The sequence below is a fragment of the Cricetulus griseus genome, chromosome 5 (genome assembly GCF_003668045.3).
Source record: "Cricetulus griseus strain 17A/GY chromosome 5, alternate assembly CriGri-PICRH-1.0, whole genome shotgun sequence".
Taxonomy (NCBI): Eukaryota; Metazoa; Chordata; class Mammalia; order Rodentia; family Cricetidae; genus Cricetulus; species Cricetulus griseus.
The window spans coordinates 167,682,803-167,707,574 of NC_048598.1; the positions used below are offsets into that span (position 1 = coordinate 167,682,803).

The following is a 24,772-nucleotide window of genomic DNA, read 5'->3' on the forward strand; positions in this document are numbered from 1 at the left end:
CACACACACACACACACACACACACACACATAGTATGAAAACATAATATATAAATTACAGGGTTTTAGCTGGCTATATATTATACTTGTCTCCATCTAAATTTTTCTCTTTTGTGAAGATAGATAGTGGCCTATCATTGTATTACTAATGTTGACTATTCCTTTGTTTTGTTAGACTTTTCTTTGATTGAACTTAAAGTTTTGGGTTATTTCTGAGTCAGTAAGTCATATATTTGGATAAAAGCCAAACTTTAATCTTAACTTTGCAATATACTCTATACATGTTTAATTATATCTTACATAGCCTCACCAATTTAAGGCTTTCCTGCTACTCATACACATGTACTAAGATTTGGAGGGCCATCATTGTCAGCCATTCTCCTTACAGGTTGCTATCAATACTTCATGTCTTCCCTCATCATCTAGTAGATGTAAATATGCCTGTTTCCTTTGTGGTCAAGAACCCTCTTCTTGAGGAAGCATATACAGTGCTTGGCAAGGACAGCCAAGCCTTTGGATGCTGTAAATATGCCATATTGTCTACAAGTAAGTGTGTGGGGTAGCAGCTTCATAGACATCATGTACTAAAACAACACTTAATATATTTCCCAAGGCCCAATACACATCTGTCTACTTGTTGGTAGAGTATATAATTCCTCACTTGATTGAGGTAATAATGACATTGTTGTTTAGATAAGTTTAAGACTTAGAATGGAATTGTCAATCAGGGATAACTTTCAAAGTTGAATGATAGAAGGGATGCTGAAGAATAAGCCCAGACATGCCCCTTCCTAAGCCCCTGTCTGGGTCTCCTCAGTCCTATCCCAAAGCTTCATTGACTTTAGACAGATATCTTTTCCACCTCTACTTTGGCAAGATGTGAAACCAATCTTCCAGTTTCCGCTCATTCATCTGTCAACCTGCCTTTCATGGTGTCTCCAGATCAGTCATTTAAAAAGAAAACTGAATTATCTATCTCAGGTTCAAGACTGTATGTTAACTAGCTAGCCCCTGCCTACCAAAAGGTCTCACTCATTACACTTCAGATTTAGCTTGAGTTGTACTTGAACATAACAGTTTATGGTCCCCAATAAGCCACAGAGCTGTCATACCCAATGCACCAACCTGCTTCTTCTGCCAGGGGCACTCAGCATTATGCCTCTTTCCATTTTAGTTTAATTGGATTCTGATTGTTTTTCAAATATCATTTTTGCCCCTAGCACCTTTCCCCTTATGTTGCCATCACCATAAGTAGTTATTCTACTTCTCTCTTCTCTGAGATCTAGGAGGCTTTTACCTTACAGAACTGATATTCTCAACTAAAGGAGCTCCTCAACAGGCTCATCCTTTTTTGAAGTCAGGAAAATCTGATGCAACATTAATTACCAAAAAAATTCTGAGAGTCCATTAGTGGACTTGTTGTTTGGTACAATTTGAAAGCTTTGATATTCTTAGACTATGGTTCGAATTGTGATGACTGTAAGGGTAGCAGTAGATGTAGGTAGCTACATCTGGAGGTCATGTTGGTACAAAGAGTGGATGGAGAAACTGACTCTCCCTCCTTAAGTGAGAGGTGGAAAGGACAAAAGCCCATTAAGCCAGCCTTACATACCAGGTGAGATTGGGTCAAAGCAGAGCTGGGTCCAGTGCTATGATCTTACTTTGCAGTTCAGTGTGGAGGTGCCTTATGCTCTTAAGCAATACTTTCTTCTTTCAAAATAGGCAAACCCTTGGCATGCCAAGCTCCTTCCTCATTGGTGAGCACACAGAGAGAGTTTGAAACTGGAAGGTTTTGTGAGAGTCTGGAGTCTTTGAGACCATTCAACACTTAACAATTTAAAAATATAAATAAATAAAATGAATTTTAGAGGCTGTAAAACCTTTGCCTCTCCTCGAGGACATGTATCCAAGTGGCATTTCTACAAGAAATGACCCAATTCCCTCCCATTCTTCTTCTGTGCCATAAAGCAAAAAGGGAGAGAAAATGAAAAAGAAAATAAAAAGTAAGAAAGATCAATATGACATATGGATGAATTCCAACAACAGCTAGTGCATATATTAAAGTTTTAAATCAATTATTGCTTTAATGCACGCCCTAAGGTTGAGAATGAAAGAACATCCAGGACTAACAAACCTGATTGTTCTGGCAAAGGTGCTGTTCAACTCACGCTGGCATCTCTGCTTTTTTCCCTTTTGGTATTCTAACTTCATTTAAAAAAAGCAAGTTAATGGTTCAAGTAGCAACTTTTAACATTAATGTTTCATTCACTTTTCTTCAGGAGATTTCTACCTCCGTATCTCTTGAGGGTTTCCCAAAGGGCACGGTGCCTGGAGTTTGCTTATTTAGTTGTAGGGACATCTGTCCATCTGTGTGCAAGTCCATTAGACCATGGATTATTCCTTGATTTATTGCTTTCCAAACAAGGCAGAGATCTTGGCTTGGGAACCTGAGTACCTCACATCTTGGCATCCTTCGATTCTCCCCCAAAAGACTTAATCACAGCAGTTCAGAAACCAAATTACAACTGAATAGCAAAAGGACTTGAACCTGTAATCATGCTGTGATTGCTATTGATCTAACTAAAATTCCCACAAAACATGTGGATGTTTTTTCTAGGCAAGTACTGGAAGTCGATCAAGATGGTGGCTGTTTCGAGGGGCTGTGCTCTGCCTGGTTCTCAGCTGCAAGAGGAGTCAGAGACCGTTTCTGCACTAGCCTCTTTGACAGTAGATGTGGAACAGCCATTTGCTCAGGAAGATGGCAGGTATGGACTCAGCATGGGGGAATCATGTGGTCAGTAATGTTCAGACTCATTGCTGGCATTCTGGAACTTTCTTCCTGCTTCATCTTCACCTGTCTCTTCTACTTCCTCCACCTGTTTTCTCAAAAGCCACAGATGGCAGAGCATCTGTTATAGGCTGTGGAGAACTCAACTGTTTCATTCTTCCTGGGGAAAAATAAACCTGGAGCACATGGTCCACAGAGAAATAGGGAGGATGAGATAGATGGTGAGAAGTCACTCCTTATTGGGTAATTTAGTGCAGATCACTGTGGAAAGAGCTGCTTGGGGACTTAACTTCGTCCCCTCCTTATCTCTGTTTTCCCAGATGTTCCCTTTCTCCCCCTCATTATTGGAAATTTCTGATATAACAAAGGGAACACAGGAAGGTGAAGCTGCTTGGGATGCTGGTTAGGGGCCAGCGATTGTATACATACATGAGTCACCTTGAGTCTAAATGAATAAAGATGGAGACAGGAGTGTGCATGAAGAACTAGGAGAAATGAGCCTGATTTTCTTCCATATTACATGGGAAGAGAGTTCTCAGTTTGCCTTAATATGCACATAGGTTGGGGTGGGGCATGTAATGCTAGACTCAGCTTATACTTTAAGAAACCGTAGTCAATTTGTACATTTTCCTGCCCAATACTCTCACCCTTGTGAAAACACTACATTCAATGTTTCTTTACAGTCCACTGTGACTGGTGCTTTCCATAGCTGGCTGCAAGGTCACATCTCCTTTCTGGACATATGTCAGGCAAGACTCGGCTGAAACTCTGGGGCTTGCTTCTGAGAAGGTACCCAACTTCCTGCATCAGTAACATCAGTGTTAATTACATAGAGCCTGCCTCTTCCCAAACACACTAATATGAGCAGTTCTGGCTTTCTTACCATAGCAGGATACTCCCAATTTAATGGATTTAACATCTTGTTTGGGCACAATGTTGATAAACTGAATACGAGATTTCATCTTTCTGCCTGTGTTTTCTCTTGCTATTGACAGTTTAGAAGACTGTCAATGGGGAGAGCATTTGTGTGTTACTGAATTGGAATACATTTTCTTGCAGTATCTGGAGAAAAGGGGAAAACGTATTTTACATCTTTGATATTATGAACTAGCTCCCTGCTGTTCCCAGCTAAGAACTGAACCAAGTTCATAATCCAAAGGTGTTGCAATTATTCCCAAGGCCAAAACCAGTTAGTTGTCTGTCATCTGAGGGCCATAAAACAGAGGAAACTAACATCTGTTAGTGTTGGATATAAAAGAGCAAAAGCTATTCTTTAGAATCCATTTAATATAGAAGAATGAGGCGAATTCCACTCTGGGTGAAGTGAATTTGAAGTAATTCTGCCCATGAAATTGCAGAACTTGGAATAATTAACAATACGAGATGTCCTGAACCCTGAGCAATATAAAAATCTCAGCAGTTTGGCAGGAGTTGCCTCTACAAGCATACTTGCTTCTTCCATGGTAAATCATGTGCTTGCTCCTGACAATCTGTAAGAATTAACCCAGCTTCAGTTCACAGTGACTCTAATCTTCCACCAGCAGCATGCAGGGTATACGAATACGAATTCATCAGTGTCCTGATGAAGAGAAGGGTAGAGTGGAAGCCTGGTTTCATGTCTCTTTATACTCTTTAGACAGATTCAATCAATTGTGATTGTTTTATTCTTGAGGGAAAAATGGTTTGACTTGAACTGTTTTCTGTGTTTTTGATTTCCTTCAACAAAGGGACAGAAAAAAAAAAAAACAATCTTCTAGAACCAGATCATGTGTTTCAGTTAAACTGTGTATCATTTTCATGAAAGGGATGATGGAGATATGGAGGGGCAGGGAAGGGGGTGGAGAGAAAACGAGAGAGTGACCCAGGGATTGTTATCAGAATTGTTCCCCTGCTCAGCAGCCGAAGCTAAAGGCAAGACCCCAGGCCTTTGTTGTGAATGCAATATTGTAATCACACAGGAAATTGAAAATTTAGAAAAAAATCAGAGAGTTAAATGGATGGAAAGAGCACAGGCAAATTCTTTTTGTAGGAACTTCTTGCCAGTTATTTTGGAGGATATATTGGTGTTTGGAGTGAGATGACTCATTTCATACTCAGATTCTGGGTAAAGCAGCCCTTTTTTTGGCCAACTCATATCTGAGTCATTTACCACTAGTGAATAAGGGATAAAATGCTCCTGGCTAAGAACCATTTTAAGTATTTTCTGTTCATTTTCTTGAATGGGGGTGGGGTGACAGCCGTTTCATCTTTATGACTACTGATGGGCTTGAAGAACACAGTATTAGGAAAAGACTAGCCAGTGGGAACTCATGCTAGGGATCATTCCCAAATACACATAGGCGTCACTTGTAATTTTTCTGTGGCAAAGGACATAAATGAGAAGGGAGTGATGGGTGCATCAGCAGAAAGTGGAAAACAAAACCCAGAGCATGCCCACAAGTGGGAATCAAAGAAAAATAAGAGTATAGACTTGGTCATATACAACAAATTGTTTAGAGGCAGGCTGTGACATTTATTTCTCTCTTGTTTGCTAGGACAGCAAGTCTATAAGATCTGTGTTGTGCATTTGTAGCTGTTTGTGCCTCTGCATTTCAACTTTGGGAAAGTTGGAGGCAGGCTACAGTATCATCTTAGAGAAAAGGTCAGTCTGCCTCCAATGACTTCAGGACAACCAGCTACTAAGGATTAGGAGAATATTGACACTCCAGATTTCTTGGCTGAATCCTTTTCTTTATTCAGCTAGAAACCAAAGTGAAAGTTAAAGGTTCACATGTCAGTCTGAACTGTTTTCAGAAGAATGAGTCCTGTATGACTATCTGAATATATCTCTTATGTCTTTTTTTTTCTTTTGAGACCAGAACTCTTTATTTTGTGATGTCAATGGCATATGCTCACCTACATGTTTCATTCTTTTCCTCCATTTTTATTTAAATTAGAATCAAGATAGTTTTACATGTCAATCCTAGTTCCCTCTCCCTCCCCTCATCCCCTGTACCACCCCACTAACACCCTACTTTTCCCATACCCTTTCTGCTCCCCAGGGAGGGTGAGACCTTCCACAGGGGGTTTCCAGAGTATATCGTATCCTTTGGGATAGGGCCTAGGTCCTCCCCCGTGTGTCTAGAATTGGGGAGTATCCCTCTATGTCAAATGGGCCCCAAATCCATTACTATGCTAGGGATAATTACTGATCTACTACAAGAGGCCCCATAGATTTCCTGGGCCTCCTCAGTAACACCCATGTTCATGGGGTCTGGATCAATTCAATACTGTTTTCCCAGCTATCAGTCTGGGGACTAAGAGCTCCCCCTTGAAAAGTTCAGATGTTTCTGTAGGTTTCACCAAACTGGTCTGGACACCTTTGCTCATCAGTCCTCCTTCCTTGCAACAGGATTCCAGTTCAGTTCAGTGTTTAGCTGTAGGTGTCTGCTTCTACTTCCATCAGCTGCTGGATGAAGGCTCTAGGATGGCATGTAAGTTAGTCATCAATCTCATTATCAGGGGAGGGCATTTATGGTAGCCTCTCCTATGTTTCTTAGATTGTTACTTGCTGTCATCCTTGTAGATGTCCAGACTCATCTCTCTTTAAACCTATAATGCTTCCCTCTATTATGGTAACTCTTAACATGATCTCCTTTATTCTTCCCCCAATTCAAACTTCCTGCTTCTTCATGTCTTCCTCACCCCTCCTTTTCTCCCCTTCTCATTCTCCTAGCTCTCATTCCCCTCCCCTCATGCTCTCAATTGGCTCAGGAGATCTTGTCAATACCAAGCTGTTTTTAGGACTATAGCTCTAGAGTAGAGCTTGAAGTTGGGGATGGTGATGCCTCGGGAGGTTCCTTTATTGTACAGGGTTGTTTTGACTATCCTGGGTTTCTTGTTTTTCCATGTGAAGTTGAGTACTGTTCTTGCAAGGTCTGTGAAGAATTGTGTTGGGATTTGGATAGGTATTGCATTGAATCTGTAGATTGCTTTTGGCAAGCTTGCCATTTTTACTATGTTGATCCTACCTATCCAAGAGCATGGGAGATATTTCCATTTTCTGGTATCTTCTTTAATTTCTTTCTTTAAAGACTCAAAGTCCTTACTATACAAGACTTTCATGTTTTTGGTTAATATTACCCCAAGATATTTTATGTTGTTAGTTGCTATTGTAAAGGGTGATGTTTCTCTGACTTCTTTCTCAGCACATTTATCATCTGTATATACTAGGGCTACTGATTTTTTTTTTAGTTAATCTGGAATCCTGCTACTTTGCTGAAGGTGTTTATCAGCTGTGGGAGTTCCCTGATAGAGTTTTTCAGGTCACTTAAGTAAACTATCATATCATCTGCAAATAGTGAAAGTTTGACTTCTTCCTTTCCAATTTGTATCCCATTGGTCTCCTTTTGTTGTCTTATTGCTCTAGCTAGAACTTAAAGTACAATGTTGAAGAGATATGAAGACAGTGGGCAGCCTTGTGTTGTTCCTGTTTGTAGAAGAATCGCTTTGAGTTTCTCTCCATTTAGTTTGATATTGCCTGTTGGTTTGCTGTATATTGCTTTTATCATGTTTGGGAATATTCTTGTTATTCCTGATCTCTCCAAGACATTTATCATGAAGGGATGTTGGATTTTGTCAAAGGCTTTTTCAGCATTTAGCAAGATGATCATATGGTTTTTCTTTTTCAGTTTGTTTATATGGTGGGTGACATTGATGGGTTTTCATATGTTGAACCATCCCCGCATTCCTGGGATGAAGCCAACTTGATCATTTTGGTTGATTTCTCTGATGTGTTTATGCGAGTATTTTGTTGAATAATTTTGCATCGATGTTCATGATGGATATTGGTCTGTAATTCTCTTTTTTAGTTGTGTCTTTGTGTGGCTTTGGTACCAAGGTAATTGTAGCCTCATAGAAAGAGCTTGGCAATGTCCCTTCTGCTGCTATTGTGTGGAACAATTTGAGGAGTACTAGTATTAGCTCTTCTTTGAATTTCTGGTAGAATTCTGCACTGAAACCATCTGGCCCTGGGATTTTTTTGGTTGGTAGACTTTTGATGACTGCTTCTATTTCATTAGGGGTTATAGGTCTGTTTAAATTGCTCATCAGCCCTTGATTTAATTTTGGTTAGTGATGTCTATCCAGAAAATTGTCCATTTCCTTTAGATTTTTTAATTTTGTGGAGTGCAGGTTTTCAAAGTAAGACGTGATGATTCTCTCGATTTCCTCAGTGTTCTTTGCCATGTCCCCCTTTTCATTTCTTATTTGTTAGTTAGCATTCTCTCTCTCTCTCTCTCTCTCTCTCTCTCTCTCTCTCTCTCTCTCTCTCTCTCTCTTTGGTTAGTTTGGATAAAGGTTTGTCTATCTTGTTGACTTTCCCGAAGAACCAATTCTTTGTTTCATTGAGTCTATGTAGTGTTTTCCTAGTTTCTACTTTATTAATTTCAGCCCTCAGTTTGATTATTTCCTGGTGTCTACTCCTCCAGGGTGAGTTTGCTTCCTTTTGTTCTAGAGCTTTTAGTTGCACTGTTAATTCTCTAGTGTGACTATTCTCCAGTTTCTTCATGTGGGTGCTTAGTGCTATGAACTTTCCTCTTAGCACTGTTTTCAAAGTGTCCCATAAGTTTGAGTATGTTTTGTCTTCATTCTCATAAAATACTAGGAAGTCTTTAATTTCTTTTTTTATTTCTTCTTCACCCCAGGAATGGTGCAATTGTGCATTATTCAATTTCCATGAGTTTGTAGAGTTTCTTCAACTTTGTGTTGTTGTTTAATTCTAACTTTAAAAATGGTGGTCTCATAAGATACAGAGGATTATTTCATTTTTTATCTGTGTAGGTTTGCTACATTGCCAAGTATGTGGTGGATTTTAGAGAAGGTTCCATGTGGCTCTGAGAAGAAGGTATATTCTTTTGTGTTCAGATGGCATGTTCTGTAGATATCTGTTAAATCCAATTGGGTCATAATTTCTGTTAATTCTTTTGTTTCTTTGTTAAGTTTCTGTCTGGTGGTCCTATCTAGTTGTGAGAGCAGGATGTTGAAGTCTCCTCCTATAAGTGTGTGAGGTTATATTGTGATTCAAGCTTTAGTAATATTTCTTTTATGAATGTGGGTTCCTTTGTATCTGGGGCATATTTTTCAGGATTGACTTCATCTTGATGGACTTTTCCTGTGATGAGTATGAAATGCCCTTCTTCATCTCTTTTGATTGATTTTAGTTTGCAGTCTAATTTGTTAGTTATTAGGATTGCTACACCAGCTTTTTTCTTGGTTCCATTTGATTGGAAAATCTTTTCCCAACCCTTTACTCTGAATTAACATCTGTCTTTGACATCGAGATGTGTTTCTTGCATGCATCAGAAGGATGGATTCTGTGTTTGTATCCATTGTGTTAGCCTGAAGCTTTTTATAGGCAAGTTAAGACGATTGACATTGAGGGATATTAGTGACCATTGATTGTTGATTATTGTTTGTTTTGGATTTGTTGTTGGTGTTGTTATTATGAGTGGATTTCCCCCCTTTTTCTTTTGGTGTTTGGTAAATTGGGATTATCTATTGCCTATGGGCTTTTGAGCATAGTTATCTTCATTACATTGGAGTTTTCCTTCCATTATTTTCTGTAGGGCTTGATTTGTGGATGTGTATTGTTTAAGTCTGGTTTTGCCATGGAATATCTTGTTTTCTCCACCTATAGTGATTGAAAGCTTTGCTAGATACAATAGTCAGGGCTAGCATCCATGCTCCGTCCGTGTTATTAGAACATCTATCCAGGATCTTCTGGCTTTAAAAGTTTTTATTGAGAATTCGGGTGTAATTCGGTTAGGTCTGCCTTTATATATTACTTGGCCTTTATCTTTTGCTGTTCTTAATATTTTTTCCTTATTCTGTAAGTTTGGTGTTTGGGTTATTATGTGGCAAGGGACTTTTTTTCTGGTCCAATCTATTACAGAAGTTCTGTAAGCTTCTTGTACTTTCATAGGCATATCCTTCTTTAGGTTGGGAAAGTTTTCTTCTATGATTTTGTTGAACATGTTTTCTGTACCTTTGAGCTGAATTTTTACCTTCTTCTATACCTATTATTTTTAGGTTTGGTCTTTTCACAGTGTGCAATATTTCCTGGATATTTTAAGTTAGGGATTTGTTGGAGTTAGGATTTTCTTTGGTCAATGACTGTATATTCTCTAGGGAGTCTTCAACACCTGAGATTCTCTCTTTCATCTCTTGGATTCTATTGTTACTATTTTCAGAGTGTCTTCCAAATTACTCTTCTTTCTTTCTTTTGAAGTCATAGCAAACAGAGGGACCAGTATCATTCAAGTACACAGTCCCACACCTGATACATATGCAACTCCCAGTAAGGGTTGCATCTCACTGTGGCCTTCAGTTTTACTCTTCATATATATATATATATATATATATATATATATATATATATATGAAATATTTGTATGCTTTTTGAGGTGGCTTAGCTAACTACACCATATGTAATAAAGCCAACTTATACTAAGTGGTTATTTTAAGTGGCTATTTAGTGTTGATCTCCTGGTTTTTAACTAAGAATAGTAGAACTCACAGATGTCTAGCTTTTGTCTCTATATTTTTTTACATGTCACTGGATCATGAATAAATTATTAGGAGAAGAACAAGTAGAGTAAATAGAAGAAGAGTAAAAATGAAAGGCACAGTGAGATGCAACCCTTACTGGGAGATGCGTATGTATCAGGTGTGGGACTGTGTACTTGAATGATACTGGTCCCTCTGTTTGCTATGACTTCAAAAGAAATAACTATCTCACCTTCTTCAAATACATCATTTTCATTTTTTTCGTATAAATTGGTAATCCCCATCTTAACAGCATGCTGACTAGCACAGCTTTGTATTAGTCCTACATCATAAAGATGGTTTAGCTAAGAAATATAGTGGGGGTACCGTATGAAATATCTTTGTGAATGGAGAATTGTATTAGAGGAATTCAAGAGTCATATTTAATGGAACTGTATTTAAGGGCAAAGGGGAAAATGGAAGTGATGTGGGTAATAACAGAACCACGGTCTGATATGCAGGATGATCAGAAAGAACACCACATTCATTCTTTAGACACCTTTTCTACATGCCTAATAAAGTGCTCACAATCAAGGTCACCAACTTTGAAGTTTTCTATTGCTTCTACTTAAAAATAAGTTAAGGATTAACTACTTAAAACAAGATGGAGATTCTGTAAGTCCAATCCTGGTGCAGGTTTCCGGCTTAGCCAGTGTCTGCTGGCTTCCTTCCTTCCCTTTTGGATGTTCCTGAGAAGAATATGTTCCCTTTACCTGCTTCCGGGGGCTGCCTACATTCTTTGGCTCATGGCTTTTTCCCCTGTCTCCAAAGCCAGTAGAAGTTCATATCCCCTTAACATGTCTTAGTCATCACAGTCCTTATGACTGAAATAAAAAAAAAAAACATTTTTGTGGTAAAAAGGTTTCTGTGAGTGGCATTCAAGATAGAGGCAATATCTCAGCTGTTTTTTTTTCCTACATCTGTAATCTTTTCTTTTCTATTCAGTAACCAGGAAGCTGTTGAAAATAAAAAACAAAATTGTTGGCAGGCAGTGTTGGTGCAAGTCTTTAATCCCAGCACTCAGGAGACAGAGACAGGTGGATCTCTGAGTTCAAATCCATCCTGGTCTACAGAGTGAGTTCCAGGACAGTCAGGGCTACACAGAGAAAAGAAAATCTGTCTCAAAAAACAAAACAAAACAAAACAAAAACAAAAAACCAAAACCAAAACCAAACCAAACAAACAAAAAAACTAACTATAGAAACAAGCCCTGTCACACCTTGATGAAAGTCTTCAGTCTTTCTATATCTGCATGGGAAAGACCAAGTTCTGTGTGATTTCCTCCTCTCCTGGAGGCCATGCTTTACTCCACCCACTTTCTTCGCTTTAAACTCTGCTGTAGGTTCCAACAACAACCTGGATAATTGATTTTTAACTAAAATACACCTTTCTTGTGTAATTGCATGTGTGTTGCAATTCATGTGCACCACTCTCGTGTGCAACCCCCACAGCAAGGTTGACGGAGAATATGGATACCATCCCACAAAGCCCTGATCTGCTTCCCCAGCCAGTACCAGTCCCACCAGACACATAACCACCTTTTAACACCACACATTCATCTGCTTATTCTTACATTTCATTTAAATGGAGCAGTATGCTGCATATCGGTTGGTAATCTGGCTTCACTCACTCCATTAAGCATAATAATTTTGACATCTGTCCATGTCTTGCATAATCAGTATTCTGCCTATTTGTAATTGCTCATTAGACCAAACATATTAACATATTCTAATTGGTTTATCCACTTACCTGTAGATTGGTGCTTGGCTTGCTTCCAGTAGTGGGCTAATATGAATAAAACTGCTGCGATTTTGATTTTTTTTTAGTGCTGAAAGTAAAATTACTATGTTTTAAGGGTGCCATGCAGGAGTGTGAATGGCAGAAAGAAAGGCTTGCATCCATTTCTAGAACTTCATTTTGCAAAACACAAATTGTATCACCATGACTCAATGTCTCTCTTTCTCCTCGAATCTGGATCCAACCCCACTTTCTGCTTTCATTGTTTTTTTGTTTTTTTTTATCTTTTTATACTTTCAATAAGAATCTGTTTTACTTTGTCCCTTTTTTAACTTCTATATTTTTTAAATTTAAATTAGAAACAATTTTGTTTTACATGTCATTTCCAGTTCCCCTTTTCCCCGGCTCCCCACCTGCCCCCTATCTCATCCCCTTTCTGCCCCCAAGGCAGGTGAGGCCTTCCATGGGGGATATTCGAAGTCTGTCACATCATTTGGAACAAGGCCTAGGCCCTCCCCCATGTGTCTAGCCCTCCATGTGGGATGGGCTTCCAAAGTCCATTCATATACTAGGGATAAATACTGTTCCACTACCAAAGGCCCCATAGACTGCCCAGGACTCCTAACTGATATCCACATTCAGGGGGCCTGGTTTGGTCCTGTGTTGGTTTCCCAGATGTCAGTCTGGGGTCCATGAGCTCCCCCTTGTTCAGGTCAGCTGTTTCTGTGTGTTTCACCAGCCTGGTCTTAACCCCTTTGCTCATCAATCTTCCTTCTCTGCAACTGGATTCCACATGTTCAGCTCAGCATTTAGCTGTGGGTGTCTGATTCTGCTTCTATCATCTACTGGATGAAGACTCTAGGATGGCATATAAGGTATTGATATAAGGACTATCAATCTCATTATAGGGGAAGGGCATTTAAGTAGCCTCTCCACTCTTGATTAGTTAGTTAGTTGGGGTCATCCTTGTAGATTTCTGGACATTTCCCTAGTGCCAGATTTCTCTTTAAACCTACAATGGCTCCCTCTATTAAGGTATCTCCTCTATTCTTCCCTGACTCAATCTTCCTGCTCCCTCATGTCTTCCTCTCCCTTCCTCTTCTTCCCTTCTCTTTCTCCTAACTCCCACTCCCCTGCCTCCATGCTCCCAATTAGCTCAGGAATTCTTGTCCTTTTCCCCTTCTCCAAGTGACCGTGTGTGTCTCTCTTAGGGTCCTCCTTGTTTCCTCGATTCTCTGGAGGTGTGGATTATAGGATGGTAATAATTTGCTCTATGTCTAATATCCATATACAAGTGAGTTAATACCATGTTTGTCTTTTTGTGAGTGGGTTACCTCACTCAAGATGGTTTCTTCTAGTTTCATTCATTTGCCTGTGGATTTTAAAATTCCATTGTTTTTAAGAGTGGTAGAGTAATCTTGGTGATAATCCTAACTAGCTAAGAGAGTAGAGTTTTTCTGTACTGTAGAATTAACAATAAAAAGGGAATAAAAGGAAGTAGTGAATTAAGATAGGACTGGGTAATGGCATGACTAGTAGATATGTGAGAGGCCAGCAAGATGGACCACCAGTCCCTTGTGGCCAAGCCTGACAATATTAGCATACCCACAACACTGAGAAAACTGACTCAAGCAATTTATCCTGACCTTCACATGGATGGATGTACTTGATGGAGATGGGTACACACACACACACACACACACATTTTGAAATAGAAAACCTGTGGGAACTCCTGAGTTTTGTGTGGCAAGTAGATTGCATGTGTGTGCAACTTTGTGTGGTTTTTCTTTCTTGCTATCCTTCTGGATTACCTCTGCAGTATTGTTGGGGTGTAGTTTACTTTCATTTATTTGTTTTCCTCTCAAATATTATGTCCTGACCACAGTTTCCCCTCACTTCTCTTCTTTTTGCTCCCTACCTCTTCTTTTCCCCAGATACATCTCCCATTTCCTTTCAGAAAAGGTCAGATTTTGCAGGGATATTAAACCAACATGGGCTGACAATTTGGCATAAGACTAGGCACCTTCTCTCACATTGAGGCTGGGTAAAGGATGAAAAGTGTTCCAGAAGCAGGCAAAAGTGTCAGAGACAGCTCCCAACCCCAGTGTCTGGAGTCCCACAAGAACACCAAACTATAAAACCATAACATATAACATACACAGAAGGCCCCAGTGAGACCCATACAGGATTTTTGAACCCTTATGAGTCCAGGTTAATCAATTCTGTGGTTTTATTGTCATGTCCTTGACCACTCTGGCTCCTACAATTCTTCCTCCCCTTCTCCCACAGAATTCTCAGAGCTCCTCCCAATATTTGGTTGTGGATCTTGCATCTGTATTCATCAGTTGCTAGATGAAACATCTCTGATGATTATTATGCTAGGATTTGGTCTACAAGTGTAGCAAAGTATTGTAGGAATCTTTTCATAGACTATATTTTTTGGTCAGTCATGTTTGTTTCTGTCCTATGTCTCTGGGCTATCCAGCCTCTGATTCATGTCCCTCCAGGCAGATTTTGGCATGGACTTCCTCTGGTAGCATGGGCATCAAACTGAACCAATCATTGATTGGCCACTCCTACAATTTCTGTGGCACATATAACCCAACATATCTTATACACAGGGCAAATTGCAGCTCAAAGATTTTGCTTTGGTGTCCCAATCCCTCCACTGGAAGTCTTACCTGTATTGCAGGAGATGGCTGGTTCAGGCTCTATACCCCCTTACTAGGAGTCTTAACTAGTGTCACCCTCATAGATTCCTGGGTGTTTCCATTGCAATAGTTTTTCCTCCTTCAATCCCCAAAATACTCTCCAATTCCAATTGCCTCTTCCTTCACTCTCTTCCTCCATTCCCCCATCTGATCCCTCATGTTCCTGTCCCTACCCAGCCCCAGTCCACCCACAAGATCAGTTTTATTTTACCTTCCCAGAGAGATTCATGTGTCCATGCCCCCTTGGACGCTCCTTGTTACTTAGCCTCTATAGGTCTATGGATTGTAACACGATTATCCTTTACTTTACAGATAATAACCACTGTCTTAGGTAGGGTTTCTTTTGCTATGAAGAGACACCATGACCATGGCAACTCTTTAAAAGGAAAACATTTAATTGGGGTGGCTTACAGTTACACGGGTTGAGACTGTTATCATCATGGTGGGACATGGCAACCTACAGGCAGACAAGGAGCTGGAGAAGGAGCTGAAAGATGTACATCTTGATCCACAGCCAGCAGAAGGAGTCTGTGTCTGCACTAGGCATAGCTTGAGCATAGGAGACCTCAAAGCCCACCCCGACAGTGATACACTTCCTCCAACAAGGCCACTACTCCAACAAGACCATACCTCCTAATAGTGCCACTCCCTATGAGCTTATGGGTGGGCACTTACACCAATTACATTCAAACTACCACATCGACTTATAAGTGAGTATATACCATGTTTATATTTCTAGGTCTGGTTTACCTCGCTCAAGATGAATTTTTCTAGTTCCATCCATTTGATTTTAAATTTTCTTTTTAAATTAAATTTATTTATTTAATTTAGAAACAATCTTATTTTGCATATCAATCCCAGTTCCCTCTCCCTCCCAGGCTCCCATGCCTCACACTGACCCTCCCCATCCAAACTCCCACTCCCCCTCCAAGGAGGGTGAGGCCTTCATCAAAGTCTGTCACATTATTTGGGGGAGAGCCCTCCTCTTTGTATCTGGAATGAGAGCATATCCCTCCTTGGGGAACGATCTTCCAAACTCCACTTGTGAACTAGGGATAAATACTGGTTCTACTATCAGAGGACCCATAGACTGCCCAGGCCTTCCAACTGGCACCCAAATTCAGAGGCCAAAACTGGGTCCCCAACATTACAACTGGGGTCTGTGGGCTCTCACTTGGTGAGGTCATCTGTTTCTGTGGGTTTCTCCAGTATGATCTTGACCCCTTTGCTCATCCCCCCTCCCTCTCTACAAATGGATTCCAGGAGTATGGCTCAGTGCTTAGCTGTGGGTGTCTACTTCTGCTTCCATCAGCTACTGGATGAAGGTTCTAGGATGGCATTTAAGGTAGTCATCAGTCTCATTATAGGAGAAGGGCATTTAAGGTAGCATGTCCACTATTGCAAATTTTCATGAATTTTTTAACAGCTGAGTAATATTTCACTGTGTAAATGTACCACATTTTCTTTATCCATTCTTTGGGTGAAAAACATCTGAGTTGTTTCCAGTTTCTGACTATTATAAAGCTGCTATAAACATAGGTTCCATCCTTGTGGTAGGATGGAACACAATTTGGATGGATGCCCATGAGTGGTATATCTTGGTCTTGATGTAGATTAATTACAAGCTTCTGAGAAACCACCATATTTGTTTCCTAGGTGGCTATAGAGTTTGCACTCCCACCAGCAATGGAGGTGTGTTCCTCTTACTCCACATCCTTGCCAGCATGAGCTCTCACTTTTGTTTTTTCATCTTAGCCATATGACAGGTGTAAGATGGAATCCCTGAATTGTTTTCATTTTCATTTCTCTGAGGGCTAAGGATGTTGAATATTTCTTTAAGTGTTTCTTGCCATTTGAGTTTATCTGTTGAGAATTCTCAATTTAGATCTGTACCCCATTTTTTAAGTGGATTACTTGAATTGTTGATGACTAGTTACTTGAATTCTTTATACATTTTTGGGTACTAGCCTCTGTCAGACATGGAGTTAGTGAAAATGCTTTCCAATTGTGTAGGCTGCTGCTTTGTCCAATTCATGGTGTCTTTGCCTTACAGATACTTTTCAGATTCATGAGGTCCCACTTACCAATTGCCGATCTTTGTGTCAGTGCTATCAGGGTTGTTTATGAGGATGTCTCCTGGGCCAATACAGTCAAGGCTATTCCTCCATGTTCTCTTCTATCAGATTCAGTGTATCTAGGTTTATGTTGAGGCCTTTCATTCTCTTGGACAGGAATTTTGTGCAGGATGACAGATATGATCCATTTGCATTATTTTACATGCATATACACAGTTAGACCAACAGTGTTGAAGATGCTTTCTTTTTTTTTCATTGTGTATATATGGCTTTTTATTGAAAATCACTTGTCCATAAGCATATGGATTTATGGATTTATGTCTGTGTCTTCAATTTGATTCAACTGATTACTGTATCTATTTTTATGTCTATATTATACAGTTTTATTCTCTAGTAGAGCTTGAAATTAGTGATGGTGATGCCTCCACAAGTTCTTTTATTGTACAGGATTGTTTTGGCTATCCTGGATTTTTTGTTTTTCCATATAAAGTTGAGTATTGTTCTTTCAAGGTATATAAAAAATGTGTTGGGATTTTGATGGGAATTGTATGGAATCTGTAGATTGCTTTAAATAGGATGGTCATTTTTACTATGTTAATCCTACTGACCCATGAGCATGGAAGTTTTTTTCCATCTTCTGATATCTTCTTCAATTTCTTTCTGCAAAAATTTGAAGTTCTTGCCTTTCACTTGCTTGGTTAGAGTTACCTGAGAAAGTGATTCTATGGAGAGCACAGGGACAGGATTCTTTGATTCGACAGTTTTATATTTTACCTACATATCTGTATGTTTCAAGAGAGAAGTCAGTTTGTGCTCCTGGAGAATGCATATTCCTCCATCAAGATTCAGCAAGCATCCCTCACATCTGATGACTGGCTTGTTTCCAATTACACTCATTCCAGAATGTCTTTGTCCAGAAAGATCATCTCACTGTGGCTTTCAGTTAGAAATGAATGATTTGGTGTCCATTAGACTATTCTTCAAGTTTGATCCACATATTATCAGATTTAAATAAGTTTGCATATTTATATGTACTTTTTAAATGTAAATGTTTCCTTAAGTGTGACCAATTTGGCTAGAGACAAATCTTACCAATAACTAATCATCATTGTTTTTCTCATATAGATAAAGCCTAAATACAACATTCTTGGGCATTCCAAAAAAATCATTTTTTCTTTTCTTTCTTTCCTTTTCCCTTTTTTTAAAAAAAAATCATTACTCATGAAACCTTTTGAGATGCTGAGTAATGAGTGCTTGATATTTTTACTCTTCATTTTCTAAAAGATAAGCTAAAATCTTTCTATTGGTATTCCAAGGACGACATATTTTGTGTTTTTAATTTATTATTTAAATGCTATGTTGACTAAGAACCACTTTATTTGAAAATTCATTGAAATCTTGGCTCTTTTCTTTTTAACTCAAAAACAGCATGCCTAGCTAACCTGCTTGTCTCCATAATTGCTGCATATCATGCGTACTAAGGTTTCTCATATGAAAGTGATCCATTATAGAATGCCCACAGTAGAAAACATGAAGTGAAAACCATCTATCTACCACATTATTCTTTCCCCTACAGAGAGTTGCATCCTGTGTGTATTTGTTCCTACTGGCAGCATAAGCATAACACTGTATTTAAGAGTCATTTGACATAATTCTGCATGCATGACAGATGATGAAGGGATAAGTCCCAAGTATTCCAGTGTTTGTTCTTTGTACACCCTTCTTTATCATCATTACTATTTTCATCTGCAGTGATTCTGTCAGGAGCATCTTCCTCCTCATGGTTCATCCCTGAAGCAGTTTCACAGAGCCTGGTGCTACAATTAGAAGTCATCACATCTCTAGAGTTCAGCTCAACCTCAATCATTCCAGAATCTTGGATTACCCTAATCCAACTTCCCAAACACCCCAATTAACTAACACATTTGGATTCTTGCAATAGTTTGTTCTTTAGAGTGAATTAAAAATCATTGTAAAAGTTTGCCTTAAAACACTCTCAATGTGTTACTAAATTAAGGTTAACTCTCAAGTATAATTTTCAAGCAATTAGCCTTGGTTTTTAGCTGAGCAGAACACCCCACTTATAATGCTGAATGCAAACGATTTATATTCTACCATAGTGCATTTCTTATGAAAATGTTAGGTCTGTAGCAGTGATTTGCTAATCAAATTCAGAATTTGATTTGAAATGCCTCTGGCAGAAGGCCAATCCAGTCATGAAAAAAACAGAAGCAAAACCCAGAGCGTGGATGAGCCTGCTCCAGAAGCTAGCTGAATCATTCACTCTCCTTAACAAAAAATGGTTCCAGAAATCACTGCTATTGCTCATAAAGTAGGATATCATAGCTAATTTTTTCAATAAATTATTGGACTGTCCAAGACACAAAACATGTACATTTTGGAATCTAGAGTTATAAAATATTCTGACATGTTTTAATATAAACAGGAACATTTCCAATGATTGCTTGGATCTAAAATGTTTTTCCACTTGACATTTGTTTATACTGCCTAGGAAAGAAACTCTATTTATGGATAACTGAATGACACAAATAAACATGTGAGGGAGCTGAAAAATCAGCTTTGATTGTGCATGAAAGTCTACAATGCCATTGTGTACTCTTTGGCCGTATTCTGATTGCCTGTTTATTTTTACAGAACTGCTGGTGAGCCCATGGAAGAGGAACCAGCTCTGTGAAGTGCCAAGTCTCCCCCGATATTTCCTGTGTGTGACATCATTGTGTATCCCCCCCAACCCCAGCACCCTCAGACATGTCTGCTGCCTGGGTGGCATGGCTTGATGGAACATAAACACTGGGCACAAAATTCTGAACAGCAGCTTCACTTGTTCTTTGGATGGACTTGAAAGGATATTACAGATTCCTGAAACGTAACCACTGTGATTCTAAAGTTACAGTAACCAGGATTGGAAGAAACTACTTCCAGCATGCTTTTCTGCTGGTGACCCACTCCCAGACACAGTGTGGGCTACAGAACTTCAATATAGCACTAGATGTTGTCCACATCAGAAACTATGACAGCCAGTGACACTTTGAGGGAAAAGCAGAGACATACGCATCCCTGACATTATCATCAGTGTTTTACTGTGTAGTTTACTTTCAAATGTACTTAAATCGTTTACTGGGTTTCTTTTCAGGTATGAGTAAATGGGATTTACAGACAGATTGCTGTGAGTTGTAGGAATTTTTGTTTTTTGTCTTTTTTCTAACACACATCCTTCCTTCCTGGTAAAAGTTCAAGATGGAGCTGGGATGATGCTTTGTTCTAATAGCAAAAAATCACAATGTATCTGAAAGTCCAAAAGGAGCTTGCACCCTGCTCCTACAATGGGCAATGGGGCAGTATTTTGTTGAACTTTCAGGTTCACTCAGGAGAGGGACCTGCAGTTTTGTCAGGTAATAAGGTCTCTCCATCCCCATGCAACTCCATCCTGAGGATAGTGGCTCTGGAGGTGCATCTCTTAAATGTGGTGTCCCTGAAAAGCACATAACTCTTCAAGGATTATAATTTGCTCCAAATCTATTTAGCACACTTTCTCTTACCTTTGTTTTTCTGTACCACTGCTTCCTCCTTTTTTTAGAAAACTCACTCACAACTTCCCTGACATCCAGGGGATTTTAGTATTTGATTTATATTTTTTACTTTTCAGGTTAATCCCACTTTTGTTATTTGATTCTTTTGTGAAACTATTTTAGTCTTAAGCAATGCCACTGGATTCCCCAGATCTTAGAAAGGTGTCAGGGAAGATGACAATGACCTGAAGTCCCTTTGAGTGGGGCTAAGCTAGGAACTGTCTTCACATGAAAACTAACACAGGACTTACCCTTTGCAAAGGTAGCCTTTCTAACAAAGGTTCAAAATAAAGGACATTTATTTTTGAGGTTAAAAACAGCTTACTAAATAAAATATGAGTAAGTTAGCCACAGCCTCTGAAAATTGTGTTTCAGTGTATAACTCAAACACCTAAAGACAATGAGGTAGAATGCCTCACATATTTAATATCTGACATCGCTTTTAAACACTGATGTTTCTTTTTATATATTTTCCTAACTTAAAGGATATATTAAAGCCATAAGTGAAGATTGTCATGCTTTTATTCAGAAATCTGAAAGAAACCTTAATTAAAACAAGGTTTTAGGGAAGGCCAAGATATGAAAGACAAGGAACAATATGGTTTCAGTTAGAGAGGACTCCAACCTGTAAATCAAAGATGAAAGATCTCACTCACGTAGAATTATATAACTCCCCTTTGTTATACAGTCCGACCACATTTTTCATGCATTTGGTTTTTTTAGGATTACCATTTTAATTTTAAAGACTTTTATTACATATACAAAAAATGGCTGGAGACTTGTCTAACATCTTAGAAATTTAAGATACCCTTTGAAATAGGAAATCTGAAATGGAATGTAATTCAGTATTAGGTAAAAATTACTTTCATTGCATAAGGGTTAAGTCAATCTAGACTCATAATTGTAATAAACTTCTTTGTAAATTCCATTTTCTTGATGTTTTAGAGAAATTTATGCCAATTATATTTGCTAGCTCTTTCTTTCTTTTTTGTAGTTGAGGAAATTAACTAAAAGAAAACCAAAGGCTTAAAAGGCTTGCAAAAGACCTTCTCACTTTAAAATGTGAAGTTTTAAAATCAACTTGAGAATATATATTCGATGTTGGATAATAAGGCAAAACAAAGCAACAGAAGTAAACTAATTCACTGATGCTCCTGACACATGGCCTCAGAAGGTGACTTGTCAGTTTGATGAAGCCAGATCACTAGGTCATCTCTGTGGATAGTTTAGATTTTTAAAGTACTTAGGATGAAAGAGTTTGAAATATCTAAACAATCAGCATAATTTCTGAGTTCTCTCTACTTTGTTTCCTAAGCAGAAACTACCCTCCAAGTTTCTCTTCTGAAACCCCACTTGGCATATGTGTCTTCACTTATTTATTCTTTATGAAGAGATACATGACTTATCTACCTTCACCTAAAAGGATCCAAGCTTGGATTTATTCTTTACTTGGGGCTTGCCACTGTCTTTTGTTAATGTAGGATTTTATTTTTGTGTCAAATGTCTCCCACCATTTTTGCTACCATCCAATCAAGTAATAACAGATAGCACACAGGGAAGATTGCACAAACCCTCCATGCCCTTTAGAAGACACTTAAGTGAGATTAACCATCAAGTACACATGACTACCTGAAGGGAAAAATGGCAAAGGAGAAACTAGAAGACTATGGATTTTGGCTATAAGAATGTCTGACATATTAAATAAAAATTGAGTCCTTTTAATTTTCTCATTAGGTCTTTAAGCATATGAAGGGCACATTACAATGCCACATGTATGTGGACAGTTGTTTGCAGGGTTGCTGTGATCAGGCCCATTGCCCTTTCAAGGAGATGGCATTTTATAGCACTGATTGTTGCAGTAGTGTCTGAATTGAGCTCTTTATTAACTAACATTTAGTAGAAATGGAATAACAAAAATCACAAAAGAATTAAAAGTTATATAACCTGAAGAGAAATTTTACTTCCATATGTATGCAAAGGCTATTTTCAGAAGGGAAACAGTTCGTTCTCTCTTGTTCCATTGTAAGATTCTCAGACTCTTCTCTGATGACTCTGCCAGTGCAGACTTTCACAGAAGCAGGGTGAGATGAAATTGTCTTTCCAGAGTTGGCTAAACTTCACAAGTGTGCTGTCAAAAATGAGTGACCCTTTTGTTGGCAATCTGAGTCATTCAAAACAAATATCCTGATACTTTAAATCAATTAGGCAATTCAGGCATTTTTTTTTATTTTTTACCATTTTGGTTAAATGCTAGACCATGACTATTGGAGTGAGTGCAGAGAATGTGGACTTTCTGGTTCGTGTGATGTGGACTTGCCTTTTGTATCGTGGTCTTGTATCTACTACTGTAATAAGATCAGTTGGTTATCCTCTGTGACCAAATAGTTTTTCCCTTAATGTTTTTGGCCTTCATCAAAATCTGTCATCCGAACTGCTAAGAAAATAAACATTGCCAGACATAAAGTTGTTCTGGCAGTGGTATGTTCCCAGATGTGCAAGAAAATTGCCCAATAAAGGTTAAATAGATAACAACAGCACCATTGATGAACATGCTTTCAGAATGCTCACCTTCTTTCTGCTTCCTATTCTTTTGGATTTGGAAACAATGTGATGCTCCAAAATACTGTTGATGTTAATGTCACTGCTCCTTAAAAAGAATAATGATGTCCTTTATGTCTTGGGTTTTCTAATGATTAGCTTTTCCTCTAGTCCTCTGTGAATAAAAACTATTTGAAATAAATGTGTCCTGAACTTTCTACAACCTAGGTCACTGCTCTTAGACTCTATATCACAAATGCTTAACATATTTTCTGATAAGCAAATATTAATTGTCAGCTATGATGATATATGCTATTCTACTTTACAAAACTGTGGAGATTTGACACTAAAGAGATGGCTCAGCAGTTAAGAGCCCTGGCTACTCTTACAGCGGTCCAGGGTTCATTTCCCTGAACCATATGGAAACTCACAACGATCTGTAATTCGTGTTCCAGAAGAGTTGATACCTTCTTCCTCCCTTTACAGGTACCTGGCATACACATGGTGTATATCTATACTCACAGGTAAAATACTCACAAATATAAAGTGAATAAAATCCTTTTTAATTTAAAAACTGGAGTTATTTTCTCTTAGGATGAAATGAAAATTCACAACAGAAAAAAAATGTCAATCAAAACTGAATTACCAGCTGACTTGTTAGTACATGCCTGTAGTCCTAGAACTTTGGAGGCTGAGACAAGAGGACTACCACAAGTTCAAGGGCCACCTGACTACACAATGAGTCTACATAATGAGCTTCAACACAACCTGGGCTGTATTGAGAGACCCTATCTCAAACAACAACAAGTTATAGTTACAGTTTGATTCTAGTTTGCTTGTTGGGATGAAGAGCAATAAAACCTGTCAAATACATGTTACTCTACAGAGTGGTCTGTATTTTCAACTACTGCCTAATCTGGGGGTTTAATTAAATTGTGGTATTAAATGGATCTGGTCATCATGGCTAGGTTAGTACAGTAAGTTATGAAAAAGTTATTTCTTACCATATACAACATCTTACTTTAATTGAGACAAGAACTCTAAATTATCTTTGGAACACATACTCCAAAACTTTTGAAATCTAGTCCAAAACCAGCACTTATTTTTGTATTTTATAACCTCATGCAATGTTTAACATTCTAAAACATAACTGTTTCCAGTGGACAATGGTTTGGGTTCCTTCTGGGAAAAGATAGGAGTATTTTGTCTAACAAAATGTACACTTAAGATGGAGTGTGTGAGTACAGTTGATCTCAGTGGTAAACACCTTTGTCTTAATCAGATTTGTCAAATGGCAAATGTTACTTCATGGTTCTTTGTTTCTTTTAAGTTTCTGTGGTGAAAGGGGCCAAGTGAAAAAGTGAAGTACAAGTGGAAAATAAGATAGAATGTTCAGTTAATGAGTAGTTGTAGTTGAAAATTCAAGCTCAAAGCATGTCTTTCACTACTCAATACTTTTATATCTGTTTCATTTAGTGTTGTTGAACACAAAGTACTTCCAAACATTGTCATTCCCCCAAGAATTGTGAAACCAACGGGATAAATTCTTACTGAACTCCTGGTTGATCATAAATGGATTACTCTTTATTTTAGTGCATTTTGCTTTATTTTTCTTTCTTGCTACTCATGTTTTATCTTGACTATTCATTCAAAAATTAAATAAAATATAAAATACTAACAGACATTTAACATTTCCCTTGTCCTCTCATTTAAATCTCACAAAAAATGCTAAGGAATTAATATAAAACAC

The 24,772-nt window shown here is 38.5% G+C and overlaps 1 protein-coding gene across 1 annotated transcript in view; it reads left to right on the forward strand.

Annotated features, from left to right (window-relative positions):
* LOC107980002 (histone deacetylase 5-like) overlaps nt 1-19,724 on the forward strand; it is a 44,498-nt gene extending 24,774 nt beyond the window's left edge. Inside the window, exons 3-4 of the mRNA XM_027419773.2 lie at nt 2,617-2,764; nt 19,550-19,724. Coding sequence (XP_027275574.1) covers nt 2,617-2,764; nt 19,550-19,589 — 188 coding nt within the window. The 3' untranslated portion in view covers nt 19,590-19,724. The remainder of the gene's footprint in view (nt 1-2,616; nt 2,765-19,549) is intronic.
* Nucleotides 19,725-24,772: the final 5,048 nt, after the last annotated feature.